The following is a 24,588-nucleotide window of genomic DNA, read 5'->3' as shown; positions in this document are numbered from 1 at the left end:
CAGAATCCTCACAGGATTGTTTTTAGAATACTCTAAGGATTCTTCTTAGAAACTTCTAAGGATTCTTCCCAGAATCCTCTAAGGATTTTTCTCAGAATCCTCTAAGGATTCTTCCCAGAATCCTCTAAGGATTCTTCCCAGAATCCTCTAAGGATTTTTTCTCAGAATGCTCTCCAGATTCTTCCCAGAATCCTCTCAGGATTCTTTCCAGAATCCTCTATGGATTCAGAAATTGACAAAATATTTCAAAAATAATTATCAAAGTATGAATTTTGATATAAAAACCTCAAAAATGTCGAAATGTAACATGTGACATTTATGCGTCTGACGGCAGTATAGTTTTCTGCGGGTTCGAACCAGAATCTTCTAAGAGATACGCTTAGAATCATCTTAGAATTCTGACCAAAATACTTTCAGGATTGAATTTGAATTCTGCCCAGAATTCTCTCAAGTCTCAAGTCTCAGAATTCTTCCCCGCATCCTCACAGTTTTTTTTTTCAAAACCCTCACAGTATTCTGCCCAGAATCTTCTCATAATTCTTTTCAGAATATTTTTAAAATTCCACTCAGAATCATCTCAAAATTAAGCCTAAAACTCTCCCAGGATTTTACTCAGCACAGCATCCTCAAATGATCCTTCCCATAATTCTCACAGGATTCATCTTAGAATCTTCTCAGGATCCTTCTCAAGATCCTTTCAGGATTGCTAATTAGAGCATGTGTCGTGTCGTGTGGACCGAAACATCTAGGTGTCCCTCTTCTCATCGCCAGCTCCAGTCCCCGGCTGTCCTGAGAAAGAAGACCAAGGACTAGGATCATGACGCAGAAAAACACCCTCGATGATCCCTTCTAACATCTCTGATGATTGCTCTGTAGGAGCCATTAAACCTCTCGTCTTGGTCATCACGATCCGGTAGGCATCACCCCATGGATTCGCATTGGCACTCTGACAGGCCTCGCCTTTTTGATCTATACACCTATTTCGGCAACGTCATTAGACGCCATGTTGCTACCAAGATATTGGAAGCTTTCTACATTCTCCTTTGAATCGAACCGTCGCAACGGGAAGGATAGATCGTGACTCCATCCATATAAAATGTTTAGATGTCCGTTCTTGACAAAAAGTTTTATATTTAAATTAAGAGCTTTTATTACTGGCAATGCTATTCACAGATGTAAGTTTTAAATGTCCCCATCTATCAACGGTTTATGACAAAAATATAATGGCGGATTGAGAGTTATTATTATGGTTATGCTGCAAATGCGACACAAAGATCGGAAAAACCCAGCCATTCATTTATCATATTTACCTTTCAAAATTATGTTTTATTTCCTTTCATGAACCCAACCATTGAAATTAATGGCCCTGCCACAAAACCGTCTAACCTCTTCCAAATGGTTCTGCAAACGTGCTAACGGTTACCTCCCGCATTTATGTGATCCACCCCAAAAAAAAACGATACACATTCACCTGCGTTTGGCCCTTGCAAAAACAAAACCAAATTCGCACTGGCTCAATACCTGCATATCCGTAACACCGCATAATCCCACTGAATGTCCGACACGGGCAAAAAAAACTTCCACCAGAACGGCCTATCGATGCCTCAACAAGTGGCATACAAATTAAAATAGTCACGCCATAAATCAATACACGTCGGAATGAGTGTGTGTAATGTGCCAGTCTACCTCGCCCACCTACTCCATTTATTGTATGTGACCCAAAGAGTGCATTGCCTCACCTCCGCCCCCACCGTCAGTCACCATTACGTCACAAAGAGTACAACTCCGCCGCACTGGCAGAAATAGCCACCACCGTGGCTACAGCTACAGCTAGTCCTAAGTCCCGTCTAAGTGCGAGGACGAACAAAGACCGAACCGCAGCAGAAACAAAGGAAAAAGGGCTCGTCGACCGCAAACATAGAGAAGGAAACCATATGTAGCAAGCAGTGAGCAAGCGAAGGAGAAAAATGCGAATCAGTTGCACACAGAAACCGGGAACCAGGAAGTGTGGGATGTGGGATGGCCATGTTTACAAGCAAAAATGGAACGCCATCTATAGGCACAGCACCAAACCCCACGGATGATGTTGGTTGTGCTGGGAAAGGTGGAAACATGAAACCAAACTCATGTAAGCATACTGGGTGAAAACAGCGTTGCTAAAGTGGTGCTTTTTGCTGAAAATTACTAACTTTCTGCACTAACAAGGTGACGGCGTTGTATCAGCTGACTAACTCCCACGTGGAATGGAATTTGGCAACACTTCCCGGGGTGGGTCGGGTGCAAGGAATGCGAAAATGTTTTATTTTGTGTGTTTTCCCATAAATATATCCATGAATGGCCTGGAAAAAGTTTTAAGTGGAAAGTTTAACCGGATAGAGAGAGAGAGAGAATGTGTGTGATGCTAAAAATATGCCTGTATCGAATTTCTTGCCGTAGCACTAATTTCAGAACAGCTGTTGTGACTAATAAAATGGAAATTTGCATGTTGAACATGATCAGATTACAGGTTTGACGTTGATTTTGTTTTTATTTGTTGTTAGGCACTCGTGCCGTGCAAAGTACGACAACTTTTATGAGCAATTATCTCTGAGAAATGGGTTAATAAGATTTGATCGAAAATGCATTTTTTGTTTAACTATGAAACCACAAATAATAGAGAATAAACGTAAGCAATTTTATAGGGATTCTTTCCAGAATCCTTTAAGGATTCTTTTCAGAATATTCTCAGGATTCTTTCCAAAATACTCCCAGGTTTCTTTCTAGAGTCATCGCAGAACTCTTCCCAGAATTTTCTCAAAATTCTTGATGATGATTAACCTGGGCTTGTTGGGGGAACATCTGCAAGTAAAAAGAAAATCGGGTTAAGTACTGTTCCTTTGAATTTCACTAATAATTTGCATCCTTTGAAAGATACGTATTTCGACCTCAACTGTAAGGTTGTCTTCAGTGTCTTGTACTTGACTCGAGTCTGGAAAGAATCCTGCGTGGATTCTGGAAAAAATCCAGCGAGGATTCTGGAAAGAATCCTTCGAGGATTCTGGAAAGAATCCTTCGAGGATTCTGGAAAGAATCTTTCGAGGATTCTGGAAAAAATCCTTCGAGGATTCGGGAAAGAATCCTTCGAGGATTCTGGAGAGAATCCTTCGAGGATCCTGAAAAGAATCCATAGAGGATTCTGGAAAGGATCATTCGAGGATTCTGGAAAGAATCCTTCGAGGATTCTGGAAATAATCCTTCGAGGATTTTGGAAAGAATCCTTCAAGAATTCTAGAAAAAATCCTTCGAGGATTCTGGGAAGAATCCTTCGAGGATTCTGGAAAGAATCCTTCGAGAATTCGGGAAAGAATCCTTCGAGGATTCTGGAAAGAATCCTTCGAGGATTCTGGAAAGAATCCTTCGAGGATTCTGGAAAGAATCCTTCGAGGATTCTGGAAAGAATCTTGCTTCCAAGAATCCTCACAGGATTCTTCCAAGAATCCTCACAGGATTCTTCCAAGAATCCTCACAGGATTCTTCCAAGAATCCTCACAGGATTCTTCCAAGAATCCTCAAAGGATTCTTCCAAGAATCCTCACAGGATTCTTCCAAGAATCCTCACAGGATTCTTCCAAGAATCCTCACAGGATTCTTCCAAGAATCCTCACAGGATTCTTCCAAGAATCCTCACAGGATTCTTCCAAGAATCCTCACAGGATTCTTCCAAGAATCCTCACAGGATTCTTCCAAGAATCCTCACAGGATTCTTCCAAGAATCCTCACAGGATTCTTCCAAGAATCCTCACAGGATTCTTCCAAGAATCCTCACAGGATTCTTCCAAGAATCCTCACAGGATTCTTCCAAGAATCCTCACAGGATTCTTCCAAGAATCCTCACAGGATTCTTCCAAGAATCCTCACAGGATTCTTCCAAGAATCCTCACAGGATTCTTCCAAGAATCCTCACAGGATTCTTCCAAGAATCCTCACAGGATTCTTCCAAGAATCCTCACAGGATTCTTCCAAGAATCCTCACAGGATTCTTCCAAGAACCCTCACAGGATTCTTCCAAGAATCCTCACAGGATTCTTCCAAGAATCCTCACAGGATTCTTCCAAGAATCCTCACAGGATTCTTCCAAGAATCCTCACAGGATTCTTCCAAGAATCCTCACAGGATTCTTCCAAGAATCCTCACAGGATTCTTCCAAGAATCCTCACAGGATTCTTCCAAGAATCCTCACAGGATTCTTCCAAGAATCCTCACAGGATTCTTCCAAGAATCCTCACAGGATTCTTCCAAGAATCCTCACAGGATTCTTCCAAGAATCCTCACAGGATTCTTCCAAGAATCCTCACAGGATTCTTCCAAGAATCCTCACAGGATTCTTCCAAGAATCCTCACAGGATTCTTCCAAGAATCCTCACAGGATTCTTCCAAGAATCCTCACAGGATTCTTCCAAGAATCCTCACAGAATTCTTCCAAGAATCCTCACAGGATTCTTCCAAGAATCCTCACAGGATTCTTCCAAGAATCCTCACAGGATTCTTCCAAGAATCCTCACAGGATTCTTCCAAGAATCCTCACAGGATTCTTCCAAGAATCCTCACAGGATTCTTCCAAGAATCCTCACAGGATTCTTCCAAGAATCCTCACAGAATTCTTCCAAGAATCCTCACAGGATTCTTCCAAGAATCCTCACAGGATTCTTCCAAGAATCCTCACAGGATTCTCCCAAGAATCATCACAGGATTCTCCCAAGAATTCTCACAGGATTCTCCCAAGAATCCTCACAGGATTCTCCCAAGAATCCTCACAGGATTCTCCCAAGAATCCTCACAGGATTCTCCCAAGAATCCTCACAGGATTCTCCCAAGAATCCTCACAGGATTCTCCCAAGAATCCTCACAGGATTCTCCCAAGAATCCTCACAGGATTCTCCCAAGAATCCTCACAGGATTCTCCCAAGAATCCTCACAGGATTCTCCCAAGAATCCTCACAGGATTCTCCCAAGAATCCTCACAGGATTCTCCCAAGAATCCTCACAGGATTCTCCCAAGAATCCTCACAGGATTCTCCCAAGAATCCTCACAGGATTCTCCCAAGAATCCTCACAGGATTCTCCCAAGAATCCTCACAGGATTCTCCCAAGAATCCTCACAGGATTCTCCCAAGAATCCTCACAGGATTCTCCCAAGAATCCTCACAGGATTCTCCCAAGAATCCTCACAGGATTCTTCCAAGAATCCTCGCAGGATTCTTCCCAGAATCCTCACAGGATTCTTCCCAGAATCCTCACAGGATTCTTCCAAGAATCCTCACAGGATTCTTCACAGAATCCTCACATGATTCTTCACAGAATCCTCACAGGATTCTTCACAGAATCCTCACAGGATTCTTCACAGGATCCTTACAGGATTCTTCACAGAATCCTCACAGGATTCTTCACAGAATCCTCACAGGATTCTTCACAGAATCCTCACAGGATTCTTCACAGAATCCTCACAGGATTCTTCACAGAATCCTCACAGGATTCTTCACAGAATCCTCACAGGATTCTTCACAGAATCCTCACAGGATTCTTCACAGAATCCTCACAGGATTCTTCACAGAATCCTCACAGGATTCTTCACAGAATCCTCACAGGATTCTTCACAGAATCCTCACAGGATTCTTCACAGAATCCTCACAGGATTCTTCACAGAATCCTCACAGGATTCTTCACAGAATCCTCACAGGATTCTTCACAGAATCCTCACAGGATTCTTCACAGAATCCTCACAGGATTCTTCACAGAATCCTCACAGGATTCTTCACAGAATCCTCACAGGATTCTTCACAGAATCCTCACAGGATTCTTCACAGAATCCTCACAGGATTCTTCACAGAATCCTCACAGGATTCTTCCCATAATCCTCTAAGGATTCTTCCCAGAATCCTCACAGGATTCTTCCCATAATCCTCTAAGGATTCTTCCCAGAATCCACTAAGGGTTCTTCCCAGAATCATCTAACCCAAGTAACATTTTTTAGTCAAATAGACTAAAAAATGTTACTTGGGTTAGAGGAAGAGGTTCTTATAATCGTCGTAAAACCAAAATTAAAAGTTTTAGCTTTTTGACGGTTTACAAAACCTCTTCAAGGCTAATTGGTTATCAAAATGTTACTAGGGTAGGATTCTTTCCAGAATCTTCTAATGACTCTTCCCAGAATCCTCTGAGGATTCTTCCCAGAATCCTCTAAATATACTTCCCAAAATCCCCTACGGATTCTTCCCAGAATCTTCTAAGGTTCTTTCAAGAATCCTCTAGAGATTCTTCCCAGAATCCTCAAAGGATGCCTTCAAAAATTCTCACAGGATTCTTCCAGGAATCATCACAGGATTATTCAAATTTAGCAAAATATAGCAAGACATGCTTTGAAATGAGGTTGAACTGTTTAATTTATGGAAAACCATTTTCACCACATTACATTGAATCCATTTCTCATTTGTGAATATTGCATCATAATTTGATTTCCTGCATTCCTAATTGGACTTTGCTAGACCTTAGCCATATATGTTTCCACCTCGATTGGGACTTCATCCACCCACCCCTCTCCTCGTTGCTAGAAAGACCCAACGTCGTCGTAGCTAGAAATAGCTGTTCAGCAATTACTCCCGAAGAAATTAATCATTTGTGTCTCTGAATGTGTTGTACTGCGTGCGTTCGTCAGCAAGCGCTAGGAGCAATCAAGAAACAGATGACTAGTGAGTATAGACGGGTAAGACGCACCGCGCTAATCACGTTCCGATCCAAAACTCCTCCGAATCCTTTCTGATGAGAGGAAACTTCTCCGGACTTATCTTTGTTGTAGCCAGTGGTGCTGCACTGTTTTAGTGTGAATGTGAATAAGTGGTTTAGTAAAAAAGTTTTCTTTAATTTTTCGTATTTCGGGGATTGACTGAGATCGTGAGAGCTCTGATGAATATGACATCGCTGCTGATATCGTGCCTTATCATATCATGCACTGAGCTAAGCTACTGCAAATTTGGCAAGACACGCATGGATGACATGAGCTGGAAGTGCACAACTTCAAGAAACTACAATCGCTCAACACCAAAACACAAGCACGTCTTTGTATCACCGTAACACCAATGTTCTAGCACATCCCAGAGCCATCAATTGCAATAGAAACCACAACAACACCGAGCTAGAGAGCTGACCACCCGTCGATACTAGGTTAGATCCAAATCTGAATCGTACCTCACCAAGACTGATAAGCTCAGATGAGTAGTAGCTCGAAGAAGAAGTGCTTGGCCAAAAACCCTTTTCGGATCCATTCTAGTCAAATAGGCAAATCGAGAGCGTAGACCTCGACCGACCAACCGTCCGGTACGAGATGCAACAGATTCCAATCCACCAGATGCCATGTTTCCGATGTCAATTTAACATGGCTATTGAGAAACACATTGTTCCACTCGGCAATACATCTCCACCATCCATCAGAGTAGGGCAAAACGAAACAAACGAAACCAATCGATACAATTCAATACCAATTTGCTCCCTTTCCTCTCAGTGCAGTATTGTTGTTGTTGAGTATTGCCAGACTCGTGTCCATTCCCCTGCGCTTTTTTACCGTATGGTACCGATTTTTCGCTTCATTCATTATTTTTGCGATTGTCCCAATCTAACACACGTTTGTCTCTGACTTATTTAGGCTAGCTAGATGTATGTGGCACAGAGAACGGACATCCAAGTCTTTATCCCAAAATCAGAACTTTACAACATTTTCAAGTCCAATTAGCTTTCGCAAGTTTTATAATCCACGATACAGAACCAAGACTATTTAATTTATGATGGTTCTCTGAATACCTCCTCAAATTTATTTGACTTACCATGCAATTGAATTTGATTCCTTAAGCAACTTGTTTTGAAAGGTAAATCGAGATTAGATGTCTTCGTTCTGTGACCAATGACATTTGCCATGGGATTGTTCCCAAGTGAACCTTCTCCACCCAGCAGTAGCGTCCAGTCCTGTGTTCATTTTCCAACGGCCAGAGACTAGCTAGATGTTGTGATTTAATTTTCCAATTGTCGGTACACATCGAATCCAATCAAGGAGGGACGGAACAGATTGGACCTTGACCTTTTCGATTCATTATTGGGGCAGCCTCCGGGTTTGAATGATTTTTGAGCTCGTAGTTGGAGAAGCGTCACCTATTTTATTATTTTTTTTTCCAATCATCGTTCTCCAAATTTCAGAATAACTATGAGATAAATGGCTTCGAATTTTCTACGACGATGATATCAATGACGATTAGTTCAACCATAACAGACAAATTGAGATATAAATTAATGAAAAAGTACCATTTGGTTTTGGTTGGATTTGATCCCACATCTCCTTATCGCTGGTCTGGTGCATCAACCAACTAAGCTCCAGGACATGTACGGATTTTGCGGAATAGAGAATTAAATTGAATACTGCGGGCATCGAATCTCATCGCACAAATAATCACCAACTCTCATCAGGTTCAATCGCGAGCGTGTGGGATATTGACTTATCAACCGAAACAGAGTAATAAATTTTCCCTTTAGTGTGACCCTAGATTTATTTTGACTGTCTATTCCACAAAACCGTATCCGTTAAGTGACTTAGTTGTTCAAAGCGTCGAATGGGCGGTACTTGGTGATGCATTCGAATGCAAGCAGAACAAAACAGTAATTTCATCTTTGTGAGTTTATCTCACAATTTGGTAATCAAATTTTGATAAATCAAATAAATAGAAATGTTACAAAACCGTTAAACTACCCTAACGCTCATTCATTTGAATATTTCAGTATTTCAGCACGCAAACATCTTAAATGTTTTTTTTTCAAATTTTCCTGCATAAGTAAAAGCCTACTTTAAGGTTTTGTGGAGGAAGTTCTGCAAATATATGTTATGGTACTACAGATAACTTCAGAGATTGCCCAATAATATTTCCAAAACAGTCTTTAACAAGCAATTGCTCTATGATTTCAACTAGGAAATTTTCCCAGAAAATGTAACAGAATTGTAAAAGAATTCTGAAATATAATTTTCCTTTGAAAATCTTCCACGAAATTTTTATTATATATTCTACTGGACAAAAAAAACTTGGAAAACGGGAATCTTCAGAGAATATTTCGTGAGTATGTTGAACCAAAAAAATAATAAAAAATTGGGTCGCATGAATAAAATCAGGCGAACTTTACTACTTGCCTGTTTACTTCTTTCGAACATGAGCTATTACTACTTGTTAGTAGTCAAAGCCAGGATTGTAAAATGTCATTGGGCTATTTGACATTTCCACTGCCTCCAGCAAGAAATGTTCATTGACGATATTGTTATTTTACCATAAGTATTATGAATGGTTTGTATCCAGGAACGGAAATTTGCATTGGAAATGGCAGAACTGAAAAATTTCATGACATTTTTGCATGACATTTTTTCATGACCTTTTTGTGACATTTTACAACCCTGCAGAGCTGTCAAAATAAATATATTTCCCATAATGCTAAAGGTTCCTACTGAAAGAGTGCGTTTCCATGGAGACGTCAAAAATTCATCCGGATTATTTTTCACGCCATTTTTCTTGGTATCCCTTGTTAAGTTTCTCCCGCAGATTCTTCCTGATTCCTGCCAGCATGTTGCCAAAATTCGGCAATTATTTTTACTCTTCAATCTTCCAAAATTTCAGAATTCCGGCCGATTTTCTGGAGTGTTTTCATGAGGGGGATCCTACAAAATTTCTTCCAGAGGTTCCCCGGTATTGTCCCAAGGCTGCCTCGTGGGATTACTCCTGCGGTTTACTCAGGGACATTTCCATAGGATTCCAATCTGAATTTATCTTTAGATCGCCACAAGGCTTTCTCCGGGAATATATCGCAGACGTTGTTGTAGAGTTTCTCCTGGAGTTTGTCTCGGGATTTTTCTTGATGATTTTCCACGATTCCTTTCAGTGTTCCTCTTGGGACTTCCCCCGGAGATCTTCCGGGATTTCTCCCACAGTTGCTACATGTGATATTCCTGGGATTCTACTTAGGCTCTTCCAAGGATTTCTTAAAGAGTTTTTTAGGAATTTTCTGCAGGGGAGTTTATCCCGAGATTTCTTCCGAAATTTCTCCTGCATTTTTTTCTTTCAAATAATTTTCATGAACTTTATTCTAGAGTTTCTCCCTGGAATTCTACAGGAGGTTCAGCTGGAATACTTCCTTACGGTTCTAACGGGATTTCTTTTGAAGTTTCACCAGATAATTCCCAGAGTTCTTCGCGAAATTTGTACCAGAAATTGTCTAGAGATTCTAGATGCTGCTTTTCCAATTTTATTAATAGTTGCTCCTGGAGTTCTTGCAAGAATGTTTCCAGGAGTTTTTCTTGGATTGTCTCGTCTCCGCAAAAAACTATTGGAAAAATCTGAAGAGGAACTTCTAAAAAAATCTTGAGAAAACTGAGACATCTCGGAAAAAGGCTCTGGGCATCATGCCGAGAAGAAATATTGAGGAAATTCAAGTAGGAACTCTGATTACTTCTAAGATAAAATCCAGGAGGAACTGGGGGGCGAAATCCCGCGGGGAAATCTATGCGAAATGTCGAAAAACACAATGGAAAACATTCATGGAAGAACTTCTGCCAAAATCTCGCAAAAACCTCACGAGAAACTATTGGAAAGCTATTCCGGAAAACAACTAGGAGAAATTCCTGAAAGAACTTAGGATATATCCAGCGAAAATTCTAGTCGTATATCGGGAAGGCCCCTGGAGGAAATCCTGGGAGGTACTGTAGTATAAATCACAGGAACATCTCTCAGGAATCGCGAAGAAAAGCCGGACAATCTCGGAAAGAACAATTTATGCAATGGATAAACCTGGGAAACCTGGAAGAGCATGAGAAAATCAGGAAAAAAAACTCTTGGAAGGAATTTAAAGGTCATATGGTGTGAGGGGTTACCTATTGAACTCCCACGTATTTTTTTCTTTTTTTTTCGAGTATTTGGATGTCATTTTGAAATAAGCTAAGAAATTTTCGGTGGAAATGTCAAAGTTATTTCTTGCTACTGGTTGAACTTTAAAAAAATAGAAATAATCCATATCCGATTATTCTTTCATTGAAAAAGAAGTTTCATAAAAAAAAAGTTTTTGGAAGAATTCAGCGATTAAGTGGAATTTAAAGGATTAACATGTTTTTTTAATAAACAACATTTTTTCCTTAAAATTTTATTTAATTTCTAGGGAAGTTTCTGTATGAATGAAAAAACTATATAAATTTTAAAAAATTAGGGTAATTTTTGAATCATAAACTTTTGAAATACACCACCTCCCTTTCCTGTAAAGATCTGCAAAACTCAAGGAATTTTATTTAGTCTTATGATTAGACACTCTGATAGATTTTGGCATACCAAAAAATGCCCTTCTGAATTAAACCAAACATTTTCCCTTAGAGTTCAGCCGGGCAATAATTAGAACTAAGAAGTATCGGTGAATCTACTAATTTTTTTCCTTTATTTCATTGAAAAATAGCAAAGAGTTAAGAGTTTAGATCAAGATTCTGCTTAAAAATTGTTAATAAATCCTCTAGATATGAACTAGTCTTGGGCTGAAAATGTCTACTATGAAGAGAAAATAATAATACAAATTTAATAAACTTTCGTAAGAATCACTACAGAGCGCGACGCCGCGCTCGCGCTGCGTACCAAAAACGACCGTTCCCGGGTTAACATTAGGAATATTATGGAGGTTGTATATTCTTTCATCCGATTTAATTTTGTGTACCGTGATTTCGGGTGAAATTGATCGACGAGGAGGCCATTTTTATTTGTTAAAAATAACGGGTTAAACTTGAAACAATTTGTAAAAAATGTTCATCATCTGGCTCAAGAGTTATTGAATGATGAGCTTACATGTTTTACAGCCAATTAGTCACATATTTCTGTATAAAATTCAATATTTTCTTAAACTGCCAGGCAGGCGAACTTCAAAGACACGTTCAAACTCTTGTTACCGTAGCTGTATCGTAAATGCAATGAATATTCGAATAAATGTTTCTAGCTGAAAAGTGTTCGCTAAACCCGATTTCGTCATCAAAAGTTTTATAAATATTGAAATTTATGCATAAAATTGTAATTTTCCGGAAGTTATAGCATATTAAGTATGGAAATTGCATACTTTTAGGCGTTTACTTAAGATTTATTAAACTTTAAATTTAAATAATTAAAAATTTAGCAAACTTGTAAAAAATTTGCATAGATTTTCGCATTCCGAGATGGTTAATTTAGGAGGAAAAAATATTTATGCAATTCAGTATCATAATTCTTAAATTTACATAACTCATTTTGGTATCATAATGGCCAATTTTTCCGAACTTGTTCATTATGCAACTCAAATGAGTTGTATAATGAAAAAAAATCATTGCATAAAATGTTGTATGGAACTCGTTGCAAAACTCGATTTTTTCAGCACTCTTCGTATTTATCCAACTCGGCAAGCCTCGTTGGATAAATGTACGACTCGTGCTGAAAAAATCAACTTTTTGCAACTCGTTACATAAATAACTATTTCAGCACTTACAAAAACATTTCACTGACTGATCAATTTCTCCCCGAAATTAATTTTTTTGATTTTTTATTTCAAATGATGTTTTTTGTTATAAAATTATTTGCAGTAGAATTTTTAACCTCGTTGACTGATGAAAACCATGGTCGTACTTGTTTTAAAGCATTAAGTTTAACCATATCGATAAGTATTCAAAAATTATTCGCCAAAAACTACGAAAAGTGATCAATTTCACCCGAAATCACGGTACTTGGAAAACTGGAAAATAAGAAGACAAAAGATCTTGATCATTCCACAAAAAGAGTGATGAATTTTTGATAAAAAAAATTGCGTTGTGGTGGGACTCGAACCTATAATTCCATATTCGCTAGATCGGCACTTTAACCAACTGTGTCACAGAACAGCTAACGATTCTGCGGAATAGAAAGCCAAGCTGACTCCGAGCCCACACCAATTCTATCTCTCTTTCAGCTTAAATGCCAAGCTCTCACCATGCTCGTTGTTGTGCGATCTAACTCCAAGTGACAGCGAAACGATTGAACTGATCTCTCGGACACACTTCAATTGTATTTCAATGGCTTGCGATTGAACTGTACACTTAATCGATGACCAGATGCAACGATGTACCAAAACGAGCATAATGTAATTCGCAAACGATTTTGTACGCATCTGACAGTGCTGCCACTCGCGCGCCCGACCGGTCAATCTTCACCGAATGGGTAATGGTTGTAGAGGCCATGATCATGCGTATGATCAACACGCACACAGATGCAGCATTCGCATAGACCGACACTATACCAATACAGTTTTCCAGACGATGATACGTTGGCGAATGCAAATCGCATCATATCGCGATTGTTATCTTTCAATAGCAAGCTTGCCGGCCTGGGTATGCAAGGTGCGGGAGTAAATGTCAGTATGAGAAAGAGGGGCATAACGTCCCGCCCAAGTTTATGTGGTAGTGAACCTCAAATTATACTGTTTTTAAGGGCGTATTTTGCCTTGGAGAGTATTTTACTCCCTTACCTAAGAAACTTCCATTTGACCCGCGTGCCCACAAAATTTCCTTGTCAAATAAACAATTTAAAAAAGTGGAACTTCTTAGGTTCCAGAAAAAATCGCCGTTTTGGGTGAAGTGAAACGCCCGCTGGCATTTCCCGCTTTGACTTGTTATGAAATATCACGGGGCTCCAGCTCCATCGAACTCTTCCCAGCAGCAAATGAAGGAGTAGGACTCGCATGGTAGTTTAATGGGTTGATTCCATACAACCAGCGCGCAATGTCTTAATTTCTGTGTGCTGTAAATTAGGGAATATTTCCAAATGTGGAAAATCGTCGTTCTTCACGTTTTTTTATTCGAATATATTAGCCATTCTCGGGCTTAACGTGCTAAATTAAAGACCTAATTTGCTTGTATCTTACGAAACCATCTACAATATTATGGAATCGCCTAAAGGCGTTATGCCTTCAATTTCTCTACAAGAAAAACAATTCACCCTCGCTTGGTTAGTTAGAAGACACAACCGTGAGCGTATTAAGAGGTTAGATCTAAGCCAAAAAACCTGCAAAACATTGGTAGATAACAGCCATAATGGATTTTCCCAGGGTTCCTTCAGAATTCAGTCTGAAGATCTCTCCAAAAATTTCTGCAAGTATTCCAGCATAACATCTTCTAGGGATCTCTTCAGAAATTGTTTTTCAAAACAAAATTCGATTTCTTTTACAAAATCTTCCACGGTTTGCTTAAGAGAGAACTTTAAAAAATTCTTTAGAAACTCCTCCAAGAATTTCTTTAGAGTTTTTCAGTGTTTTGTTTTTCAAGAATTTTCTTCAGAGATTCCCTGAGAAAACCTTCCATAGATTCCCTCAGAAACACCTCAACTGGCTCCTTCGGAAAAAATCTTTAACGGATTCCCTCATAAATTTATCCACCGATTTCGAAAAATCTTCTTGGAATTTTTTGAGAAATTCTTCTAGAATCTACTTTCGAAAATTTCTCTTGGTACTCCTTCAGGAATCCTTCCAGGGATTTTTGAATATAACCCTTGCGCAGATTCCTTTGGAAATTCCTCCAAAATTTTTACTAGAGGTTCTCAAGAAAATGTTACATATTTTTAACTAACAATTATCTAGGGATTCCTTAGGAAATTCTTTCATGAATTCCTCCAGAAATTTATACAAGAACTGTATTTAAAAATATGGCATGGATTGCTTCCAACATTGCTGCATGAATATTTTAAAAAAACCTTCTAGGGAGTGTTTTCTGAAAATTTTCTACGAATACCTTCTGAATTTCATCCAGAGATTTTTGACAGAGACTTTCCCAAGGATTATTTTGGAAATTCTTCTAAAATTCCATCGAGGATTTTTTTCTCAGGAATTCATACTTTACTTCATAAATTCCTTCGAGGAGTCCTTCAAGAATTTCTGCAAGGATTTCATCTTGAATTAAATTGAACTTTATGAAAGAATTTCTTTAGCGATTCCTCCAGGGATTCTTAATTTTTTTTCAGTGGTAGACACAGTAATATTTCCATAAATTCCTGCAGATGTGCGTACAGAAATTCATTCATGAATTCTTCCGGATATTCCTCTATGTTTTTTTCTCAGATATTCATCCAGGATTTAGTCCAATGATACCTTTGGAAATTACTCCTTGTTTTCTTTCAGGAATTCAGTGACAAGTTCCTCCAGAAATATGTCCAACGAATTTCTGAAAATTTTTATATTTTTCTGGGAGTATGTACATGTTACAATCAATTTGTTTCTCTAGATAATGCTCCTGGTATTTCTTGAGAAATACGCCTATGAATACCTCCAGGAATTCCTTGAACGATTTATCCAGGATTTTTTTTCTAAACATACAGATTCTTTTAGGAATTCCAAGAGGGGTTTCCTAAGAGTTTCTTCAGATATTCCTTCATGAATTTCTTCAAAACATCCTCCTTTGGTCTTCAAGGAAATGGCGTGGATTTACTTCAAATATTCTTCCAGATATTGTTTCAAGAGTTCCTCCAGAGATATCCATTGGAATTTGACCAGTGCTCTGATATTACCATAACAGTTCTGGTTTCTACGATTTTTTTGAATTAATTGAAAGGTTCTTCGAAAAAATCTTGAAAGGGCGAATCCCTATAAAAATTTATTTTTGGAATTCTCCATTGAAAAGTTATTTAAAAAAAAAACTATGAAGAGAAAAGTTTCCTTAGAGGAAATCGAAATCCAAGATATAGAAATTTCCCATGCAAAAGATTCCTCAGAAAGTCCTCTAAGACAAGTTTCAAAGGAATCCTTATTGGTGGATTTTACGAAGAAATTCCTCTTGGAACAATCTATGAAAGAAATGCTCTTTGAGGAATGACTGAAGGGATTTCTTCGGAGCGGTTCCACGTAAGAATTCATATTAGAAGGAATTCCCGAGGAAAATTCTATCGAATGAATTTCCGAAGCAATTTCCCGTAGAAAAAAAATTGTGACGAGATCTTCCTTGGAAAGTCGTTTGTGAAGAAAACTTCGAAAGATTTCCTTCTTGGAAGGTATTCCCAGAGAAAAGGGTTTTGGAGGAATCTCCGAAGAAATTTATGTAGGGCAAGTTTAAAAAGAATTTACCTTTGGACTAATTTCCAGGGAAATTACTCTTGAAAGAGCACCCAGAGCAGAGCACAGTGCTGAAAATGTCATTTCGCCATATCTAAATTCAACCACCTACAGCTCATTTTCGAAGCTGAATCTGAGAATATGGTATATGAAAAACTTGTGCGGCTAGACCAGTTCTAGAAGAACGTCAAGGAAAACCGCTCTTTTTCGAATATTTAAGGTAAATGTCACGGACTACCTCAAAAAAATGCAAATTGATATTCATGTTGAATTTCAATAGTTATTTTTCGAAGGTACTTCCTGACATTTATCTTAAATATTCGAAAAAAGCGGTTTTTCTGTGACTTTCTTATAGAACTTGTCTAGCTGTACAAGTTTTTCATATACCATATTCTCAGATTCAGCTTCGAAAATGAGCTGTAGGTGGTTGAATTTAGATATGCCGAAATGATATTTTCAGCACTGTTTGTAGCTCAATACAGTGAAATTGAAACATTGGAACTAGAATTTCATAACTGAAATTTCAATTCAGCGCTTTTACGATAGCAGCTGCTATAAATTCATAATTCCTGAATTTCTGTGTCTTTTTTTCCATAATCTTATACAGCTCAGAAAATCGTTCTTTCGCATTATCAATGTTCACCATTTGATGCTCCACCAGCCCATGCAAATAATCACTCCATCCCACGCATCGAACTGAATCAATACACCGTTATCCATGATGGAGTCGACCAATCAACCGACATTTACAGCTTCCCGTTCATGTCCGTTGGGTTTGATTTCCAAAAAATGATTGAGCCATTAGGAATAGAAAACGCCCCGCCCCATGCCTCCGCCAAAAATTTAGCTTTCCAATTCTCAATTTCTATTCTTTTTCTATCGAATGAACAATCTTCCCCCCGTCTCGATGATGTCCACCCACTTCATCTATAGAGACCGGCTGCCATTGTCGGAACGCCCGGTTCCGCCACCACGACCGCGGCGGCCGCCATCTGCAACGACAACAATGACACCGGCGAAGGAAACAACGACAGCAATAACAACAACAACAACAACAACAACGAAACCGGCATCGACCCGGCCGCCACTGCCACCAGGGGTACCGTTGATGCCATCCACAGGCGGTCGTACGATTTCGAAGGAATTCGCCATCCACTGTGGGACTGGGACCCGTCGGTTCCCACACGGCCCCAGCAGTGTGAGAGCTTGTGCTTAGATGGGAATTCAATTAGAGTGCGATTTTTCCCGTACCCGGTGCGGGCGGATTTTTATTCCTGATGTGGGGGGAGTTGAAAGGAGAGCGGGATTTTGTGCTCTCGGTCTCGCAGTACGGCTCCTTGAACGTGTCTTGGAAAGCGAAGTTTTAATTAGTGCTGAATTAGAGCTTTACGAGCTTATTATGCGAAGGAAGTCATCTTTTGAGCATCGAGACAGGAGGAATGTTAATGATTTTGTGCGGAGTTTGTCTAGTTGGTAATTATTTTCATTAGTTGGGGAATTTTTGAGCTGCTTTGTGTACATTGAATCGCTGTGTTGAAAATAATGTGAAATCGATTATTTAAAACTCAACGAGTAAAATTAGTGGGGTTGTGGGATCGATCAATCGAGTGTTTCCTAAAAAGGAATGACATTAAATGACCACAATTCATAATGATACCAGCAAATGTTATTCATAAGGTACTTCATCACAATAAAGCTGAAGGTTCGTTCACATGCTTTTGTAGCATACAGAACTAGCATTGTTAAACAGCTGCATGCCTTGTTTTGAAACAATGAATAAATTAAATATGGCACAGTATATGTATTTGTAGATAGCACAAATCTTTTTTTCACAATTGATTGTTAGCATGTTACAAAGGGATTCAGAAAAAACCCGTTAAAAGTTCAACACTCGTTTTGCATCGATCTTCTTTATTGAATCATCATAGAATGTTTGAAACTACTTGCTCATTAAATTCCGTATGATTCAATTGGCTTCTTTAACGGTGTTGAGATAATTCGATATTCTGAATCTGCATGTCAAACTGAGCCGAAATCCAAATTTTCATGAATTTTGGTGCCCGGGAACCTATTTAAAAATCAATTTGAAGTTTGTATGGGAGCGATTTGCCGAATCACGCAGTTTGTACTGGGCGGAGCTGTCAAACAGTTGCCCAGCTGTCAAAAGGTGATTTCTAAAAATCTCTTTGAAATTGATTTTAGGTGCCAAAATAAAGTTCTAAAAATCTGAAAAAAATTATAGTGGCTCAGAAAAAAGTGCTCTTTTGTATAAAATCAAAAAATCGATACATTTTTCAAAATTTAAAAACCCAATTGAATTTGGCCTAAGAATAAACAACCATGGTTATCAACTAAAGTTCTTTGGACATATCCTCATGCATATTCTGCATGTTTTGATATCCTAAATCACTATAGAAATATCACAAAACCTCATACTGAAAGTATAGATTCTGAAAGGAAGTGGTGTCTAGTTATTCATCGTGTCATAGTATGAACATGAACTTTTCTTATCCATTAAAAAAATGACAAATAAATCGCTACGAATAGGTATCACGATAAGTTTTAAAACAAATTTAGATATTTATGAACTATTGTTTAAATTTTAGTAGCCACCTCCTAATAAATTAGTTTATTGGTTTTCCATACCTATCATATTACAGAAATAAGTTCATGGCATGAGTTTCTCTCTTATAATCGCAAACACTGCACTATACACTGTATCACAAGGTTAGCGATACAAATTTTAACCAAACAATTTGATTTCACCGTACAGAATTACACAAGAACTACATCTAGTCATGTACAAAAACTCGACAATTTGGCTCAACAGTGACTTGGTCTAACGGAAAAGTGTTCCGATTACAATCGTAGCTCTAATGATCTCCTATAAAATAAAATATAAAATAGCAATGCTCCTATGGTAATCATTGAGCATTTGAATAAAACGTACAGCAAACTTAAGCAATTCAACTGCTAGTTGCCCTACATTAGCAGTTTGACTGCATTGCTGCCTTGAATAAGCATTGCTTTTAATGCGCAAAAACCACTACTTCACACATCCCGATCTGTTTGACATGCAGGTTGAGGTCGAGGAGGAAACGCGGAAGCTACTCACGGTCAACGACCACACAATCCAGGAAAGGTCAAGTCGGCACACGGTGCTTTCTAGCCCATCACCGACATCACTGAAGTCAAGCCGAATCCGGGTGACATCCTTATCGCTTCGCTGGTTGGACCAAAGAGGAGCACAAACGCAATCTCTACGCGTGGGTACGTGATTAGGGTTTCCACTTACGTTTCTAAAAGTGTCGTTTCGCAACACGAACACGACCGGATGGCATCCACCCGCATCTTTCCAAAACCAATGACATTGCCAAGATGCATGCTCCGAAAGACATTCAGCACCGCTGTTCCTACCTCGATGCTGTGAACTACAATGGTTGATTCGTGAAGCAGATGAAGAATCATCGGGCCTCCTTTGGCAACCTCCTCAAGAAAGATGTCCGTTGGAACTTGACCGACGAATGCTAGTAATCCTTCAACGAGTGCAAGGCTATTCTGCTCTCTGATCTGCTGCTCACCCACAGCTACGACCCATTTGAGGAGATCATCGTCGCAGCTGACTACAGCAGAGACAAACTACGAACCTGATTTTCGCTGTCTCTCTTTCACATGATGCTATTCGGACGCCACTTTCTGCTCCTTGACACTTCTATTGCATGATCTCGAAATCAAGCACATTTCAACGACAAACTTCGGCTATGCGGATTGCCTATTGCGGCAGATGTCATAGCAAAGTGGACCTGATGAAGATTACGTGATAGCCGCCGTATACGTCTAACCAAAAGCGAATGCAATTCTCGAAGACACCATCAGCAACCTTTCAGTCATGCACCAGCTGATTACGACTGAAATACGAAAGAAGCCAGTTCTCCAGCAAGTGGTGAACTTCCTCGAGAAGGCTAAGGCCCGAGTGTCCTCTGCTGTACGTAGTAGTCGTCTCCATTCCACTTGGTCCATGGGTGTGCGTTTTCAGTCACGCACTTTGCGAAGGATCCGCAGATCATTCTCCACTTGATCGATCCATCTCACTCGCTGACCACCACGTCGTCTTGTACCGGTTGTGTTGCCCATGAGAATTCAGTACTCCAGCAAAGGGGTTAACTTCCTCAAGAAGGATTGACCAACCCATCCGAAGCAAATTGTAGATCAGGATGTCAAGAACTACTTCACAAGACGAGATGGACTGCAAGTTGTAGACGATTGCAACATGTTCGGTGATCGAATCGTCGTTCCCCTCAAGCTTCGCAACCAGATTGCGCGACAATTACATCGTGGACACCCAGGAATGGACCGGATGAAGTCTTTGGCCTGCAGCTGGCCGAATGTGGATGATGACGTTACGCAATTTCATGGATATTACTATTTCGTCGTCGTGGATGCCTACTCGAAGTGGCCCGAAATGTTTCGTACTCGTATCATCACCACTTCACTACCTTGGATCTGCTCCGTAAGAAGTTTTCCCGTTTCGGTAACCTGGACCAAGGTATTTTTAAGGAAGGTACAAGAATATCGGCAATCACAGGATGCGGGGTGAGGTAATCAGCGGGGGGCAAGAGGATGACAGCTGGCGAGCCAGCGAGCTAGCTAGTTTGATGCGTGATTTCCCCTCAACTCGTTTCTATAGGGATGTTTTTTTCCTTGTTTATTTTTACCATGTACCTTCGTTGTGTGCGGTGGAGGGTTGTGATAACACGACTTCAAATAAGAAGCATCACGCCGTAGTTATCCACCGATTCCCAAGTGCCATCGAAAAATACCGGAGCTTAGTTTCCGTTTGTGGACGCGGTGACGGCTGGATTCGCCGAAGAATCAGAGGATCTAATGCTGCAGAATCTATCCGTGCGGTTTTTGAACTGACGGAACCGTGCCGGGCCCCAGCCGTACCCCGGTCATCGATTTCTTTCTAACGCTATCTATGGCGTACTTCTCATTAGCCCGGCCGGGACCCGACCGAGCCCTGGCACAGTGTGATGTGAAACACGCCATAGTAATCGCATGTAAGTAATCGATGATCGGGACACGGTCCCGGCCCGATGTGATGGGAATAGCCCTTTAATCATTTTCGTCCATTCCATAATCATGGTTGTATAATTTCAGGTTGAAAATCATTTAATTACGGCCCTTATTATGAGTGTACACACATCCACTCCACACACTCTTTGGATGATGACAGGAGGCAAGAAAATAAAGTGGAGGGGAAAATGTGGTTTGAAATTTCATGGCATGCTTGTTTATTTTACCAAAACAAACTAGCCAGCTGTCTTTATACTATTCCAATATGGCGGACTGAGCAGTTTGGCATATTGGATTACCTTCCTTTTAAATACCTTGACCTGGACACTCTGGTCACCAGCGTGAAGTTTCAACAGTAATACGATAAAAATAGTGTCACTTACCCCCGCACTGCTACTTTTCATCCGCCGTACAACCATAGAGAACAGACATTTAAGCTCAAACAAAGATACGACGAAAACGCGTGTAAAAAATTAACTGTACCTCAACGATCAGCGGAGACTGCTCGATAGTATGGTCTCAAGAAGCTGAGCTCCCGCTCCAAATCGAGCTCAACTCCACATCGAAGCACACCACAATCGTCGTCTCTTGCAGAAGCGTTCCCCAGAAGACAGATACCAAAGTGGTGCACCTCTTGAAGAAGCCTTCTCCTGTAGTCCCGGGTGCCAAGCACCCCAAGCAGAATAAGCAGTTCACTCATCACACATCAAGGGTGATTTCGAAGAAGATGACCTGGTGCACGTTGAGAAAACAACAGAAGGTCAAAGCTTGTTGGAGCGCATGTTAAGCACATGCACCCTCGCTACGATACCGGAGCCAATGAAGCAACTACCGTGGGAAGTCTTGGCTGATGGGACTCTCTGAAAAATGCTGCTGAGGTTGCTAAAGAAATATCTTCTAGAATTCCCACAATAATTTCTCCTGGAATTCTTCTAAGTTGCTCATTGAAGTTCCTCCAGAAATTTCTCCAATGGTTGCTCCAAAGAATTTTTGAAGCGTTTCTCCAGGAGTTTTTCTTGGAAGTCATCCATAAATTTCTGTAAGGATCTATCCAAGAGTTCTTCTGGCATTACCTCTAGTTATTCTTGCTGGGGTTCCTCCGGCCATTCTCGTTGTAATTTATTCATGAATTTCTCCAAAAACAGTATTTCAAGTGGGAATACCCTTAAGATTATTTTGCTGGGCTTTCTTCAAGACTCCTCTAGAGCTTAGACATTTCTGGAATCCTCCAAGATTTTTTTCTGGGTTTCCCATGTAATGCCTATGGATAATCATCCATGAATAACTGGAGGACTCTCAAGAGCAGGGATGCCATATATACAGATTTATCTGTATTACACAGATTTTTGAGCTTCGATAAGATCTCATTTTAAATAAAATACGAATTTTGAGCTAGAGGGGCTATTTTATTTTTGTATGAGATACACTCAAGCATCACACAAGTCACAAAGTAATATCGACAGCGCAGGTTTTTGATTGGACACGAGTCATTTTCAAGTCATTCTGCCTTTGAGTATGAATTTCATGAATATAGCTCCTGTACAACCACAAACGGGCGTTGTCGACACTTCTTCGTGACTTGTGTGCTGCTTGGGCAGATTGTATACCCAAATTTTACATGGAATACAGATATTTGAAAATTACGATACACATTTTTCAATAAAAAAAACATTTGGCATTCCTGCTCGAGAGCATCAATTGGAAATATTCCTGTTGAAAATGCTTCAAGCATCACAGCAGAATTTACGAAAGGGAGCGTCCATCCCAAGCAGCACACAAGTCACAAAGGAGTGTCGATAGCGTAGGTTTTTGGTTGTACTGGAGCATGTAATTTTAACTCAAAGGCAGAATAACTTGAAAATGACTCGTATCCAACCAAAAACCTGCGCTGTCGACTCTCCTTTTCCTTTGTGACTTGTGTGCTGCTTGGGATAAATGACGTAGCTTTTCAGGGGAAATGGAGGAGTTTGAGATTATTAGGTATAGGAAAATATGCTACGAGAGGGGATGAGGAAGTAAAAAATCGGCCAAAATATGCTACGTTATTTATAGACGCTCCCAAAACATTCCAAAAGGAACTCCTGAAGGTATCCCAGCAATAATTACTGGATGTATTCCAACTCCAAGAGACATTCCCAGTGGAATCCTAGAAGAAATTTACGAAGAAATCATAGCAGGAATTTCTGGAAGGACTTTAAGAGTACTCCCCTGAGGAAAACCCGGATGGAATTTTCGGAGGAACCCCAGAAGGCATCCCTAGAAAAATTCCAGGTCGAATTACTGGAGAACGCTTTTGAGGAATACTCTTGGAATTCTCCCAAGAAAGCCTAATGAAGTTCTGCTAGAAAATGTGCATGGGATCGCTTCAATGATTCCTTTAAGGATATCTTCAAGGATTACTATTGGAATTCCGCTTGGAATACCTCCAGAAATTGTTGCTGGGATTCCGTCAGGAACTCCTACCAGGATTTCTCCAAGCATTCTTGCTGAGACTTTTCAAGTATTTTCAGCTGGCATTCCTGCAGTTATTGCTCTAGGGAGTCCTCCAGGAATTCCTGGAGGATTTCGAGCAGGTATTACTTGAGGAATCCTTAAAAGACTTCTTGAAGGATTCCCACCACGAATCTCAGAAATCTCAGCAGCATTCCAGGAGTAATTTCAGCAGAAATTCTCAAAAAAAATCTGAAGTGGATTTCCAGTGAGAATACAAAAAAAGAGTTCCTGGAAGATTCTATTGAGGAGTTCTAAAGCAATCCCTGGAAATAATGTGCAGGCTAATTTCTGGAGGAACCCATAGAAAAGTTACAGCAGAGATTACTGGATGAATCTCATTAAAAATAATTGTAAGAATCCCAGAAAAAAAAACTGTGGATGTAATCTCAGAAGAATTTCTGGAGCACACCCACCAGGCATTTTTGAGGATATTCCAAGAGCAATATGTGGAAAAGTTTTGACAAGACCCTGTACAAATCACAAAACAGAGTATTTCTGCCTGGAAAAATTCCTGAAGGAACTTTTGGAGAAATCCGCTGATAAATCCCAAGAGGAAATTGGGGAAGGAATCAATGGGAAAATGTTCTTGTCATTCCTGCCCAAATGCCTAATAGTATTTTCTACAAATTCTTACACAAGTTAATTTAGAGGTTTCTCCAAGTATTCCTATACAAATTCTTCCTGTGATTCCTCCAAGGATTCCTATTCAAGATCCTCTTATGATTTCTCCAGAGATAACTTTAAGGCATCCTTTCTTTGAATTTCTCTTGGAATACCAGCAGAAATTCCTGTTAAGGAATACTTACCGTGATTTCTCAAACAGTTTCTGTTGGGCTTTCTCCAGTAATTTTTCTACTTTTAGTCGACGTGTTCCTAGATGAATTCCTGAAGGAA

At 39.8% G+C, this 24,588-nt stretch overlaps 1 protein-coding gene across 6 annotated transcripts in view; it reads left to right on the top strand.

Moving 5' to 3' along the window:
- Positions 1-24,588, top strand: part of LOC109431036 (alpha-catulin) — a 451,899-nt gene that overhangs the window by 416,540 nt on the left and 10,771 nt on the right. The window contains exon 12 of one of the 6 annotated variants that reach the window (XR_009995646.1): positions 1,588-2,128. The exons of 3 other annotated variants lie outside the window; for them this stretch is intronic. Coding sequence is in view for 1 of the 3 variants with exons in the window: in XM_062842486.1 (XP_062698470.1) it covers positions 1,588-1,632 (45 nt within the window). In the remaining 2 variants the exon portion in view is untranslated. Of the gene's footprint in view, positions 1-1,587; positions 3,004-6,691; positions 7,198-24,588 lie in introns of those variants that run through there. 2 more of the 6 variants (XR_009995645.1, XM_062842486.1) reach the window with 2 other exon arrangements.

This window comes from Aedes albopictus, chromosome 3 (assembly GCF_035046485.1).
Source record: "Aedes albopictus strain Foshan chromosome 3, AalbF5, whole genome shotgun sequence".
Lineage (NCBI taxonomy): Eukaryota > Metazoa > Arthropoda > Insecta > Diptera > Culicidae > Aedes > Aedes albopictus.
The sequence above is the reverse complement of the archived record's forward strand: the minus strand, read 5'-3'. Positions and strand labels throughout refer to the sequence as shown.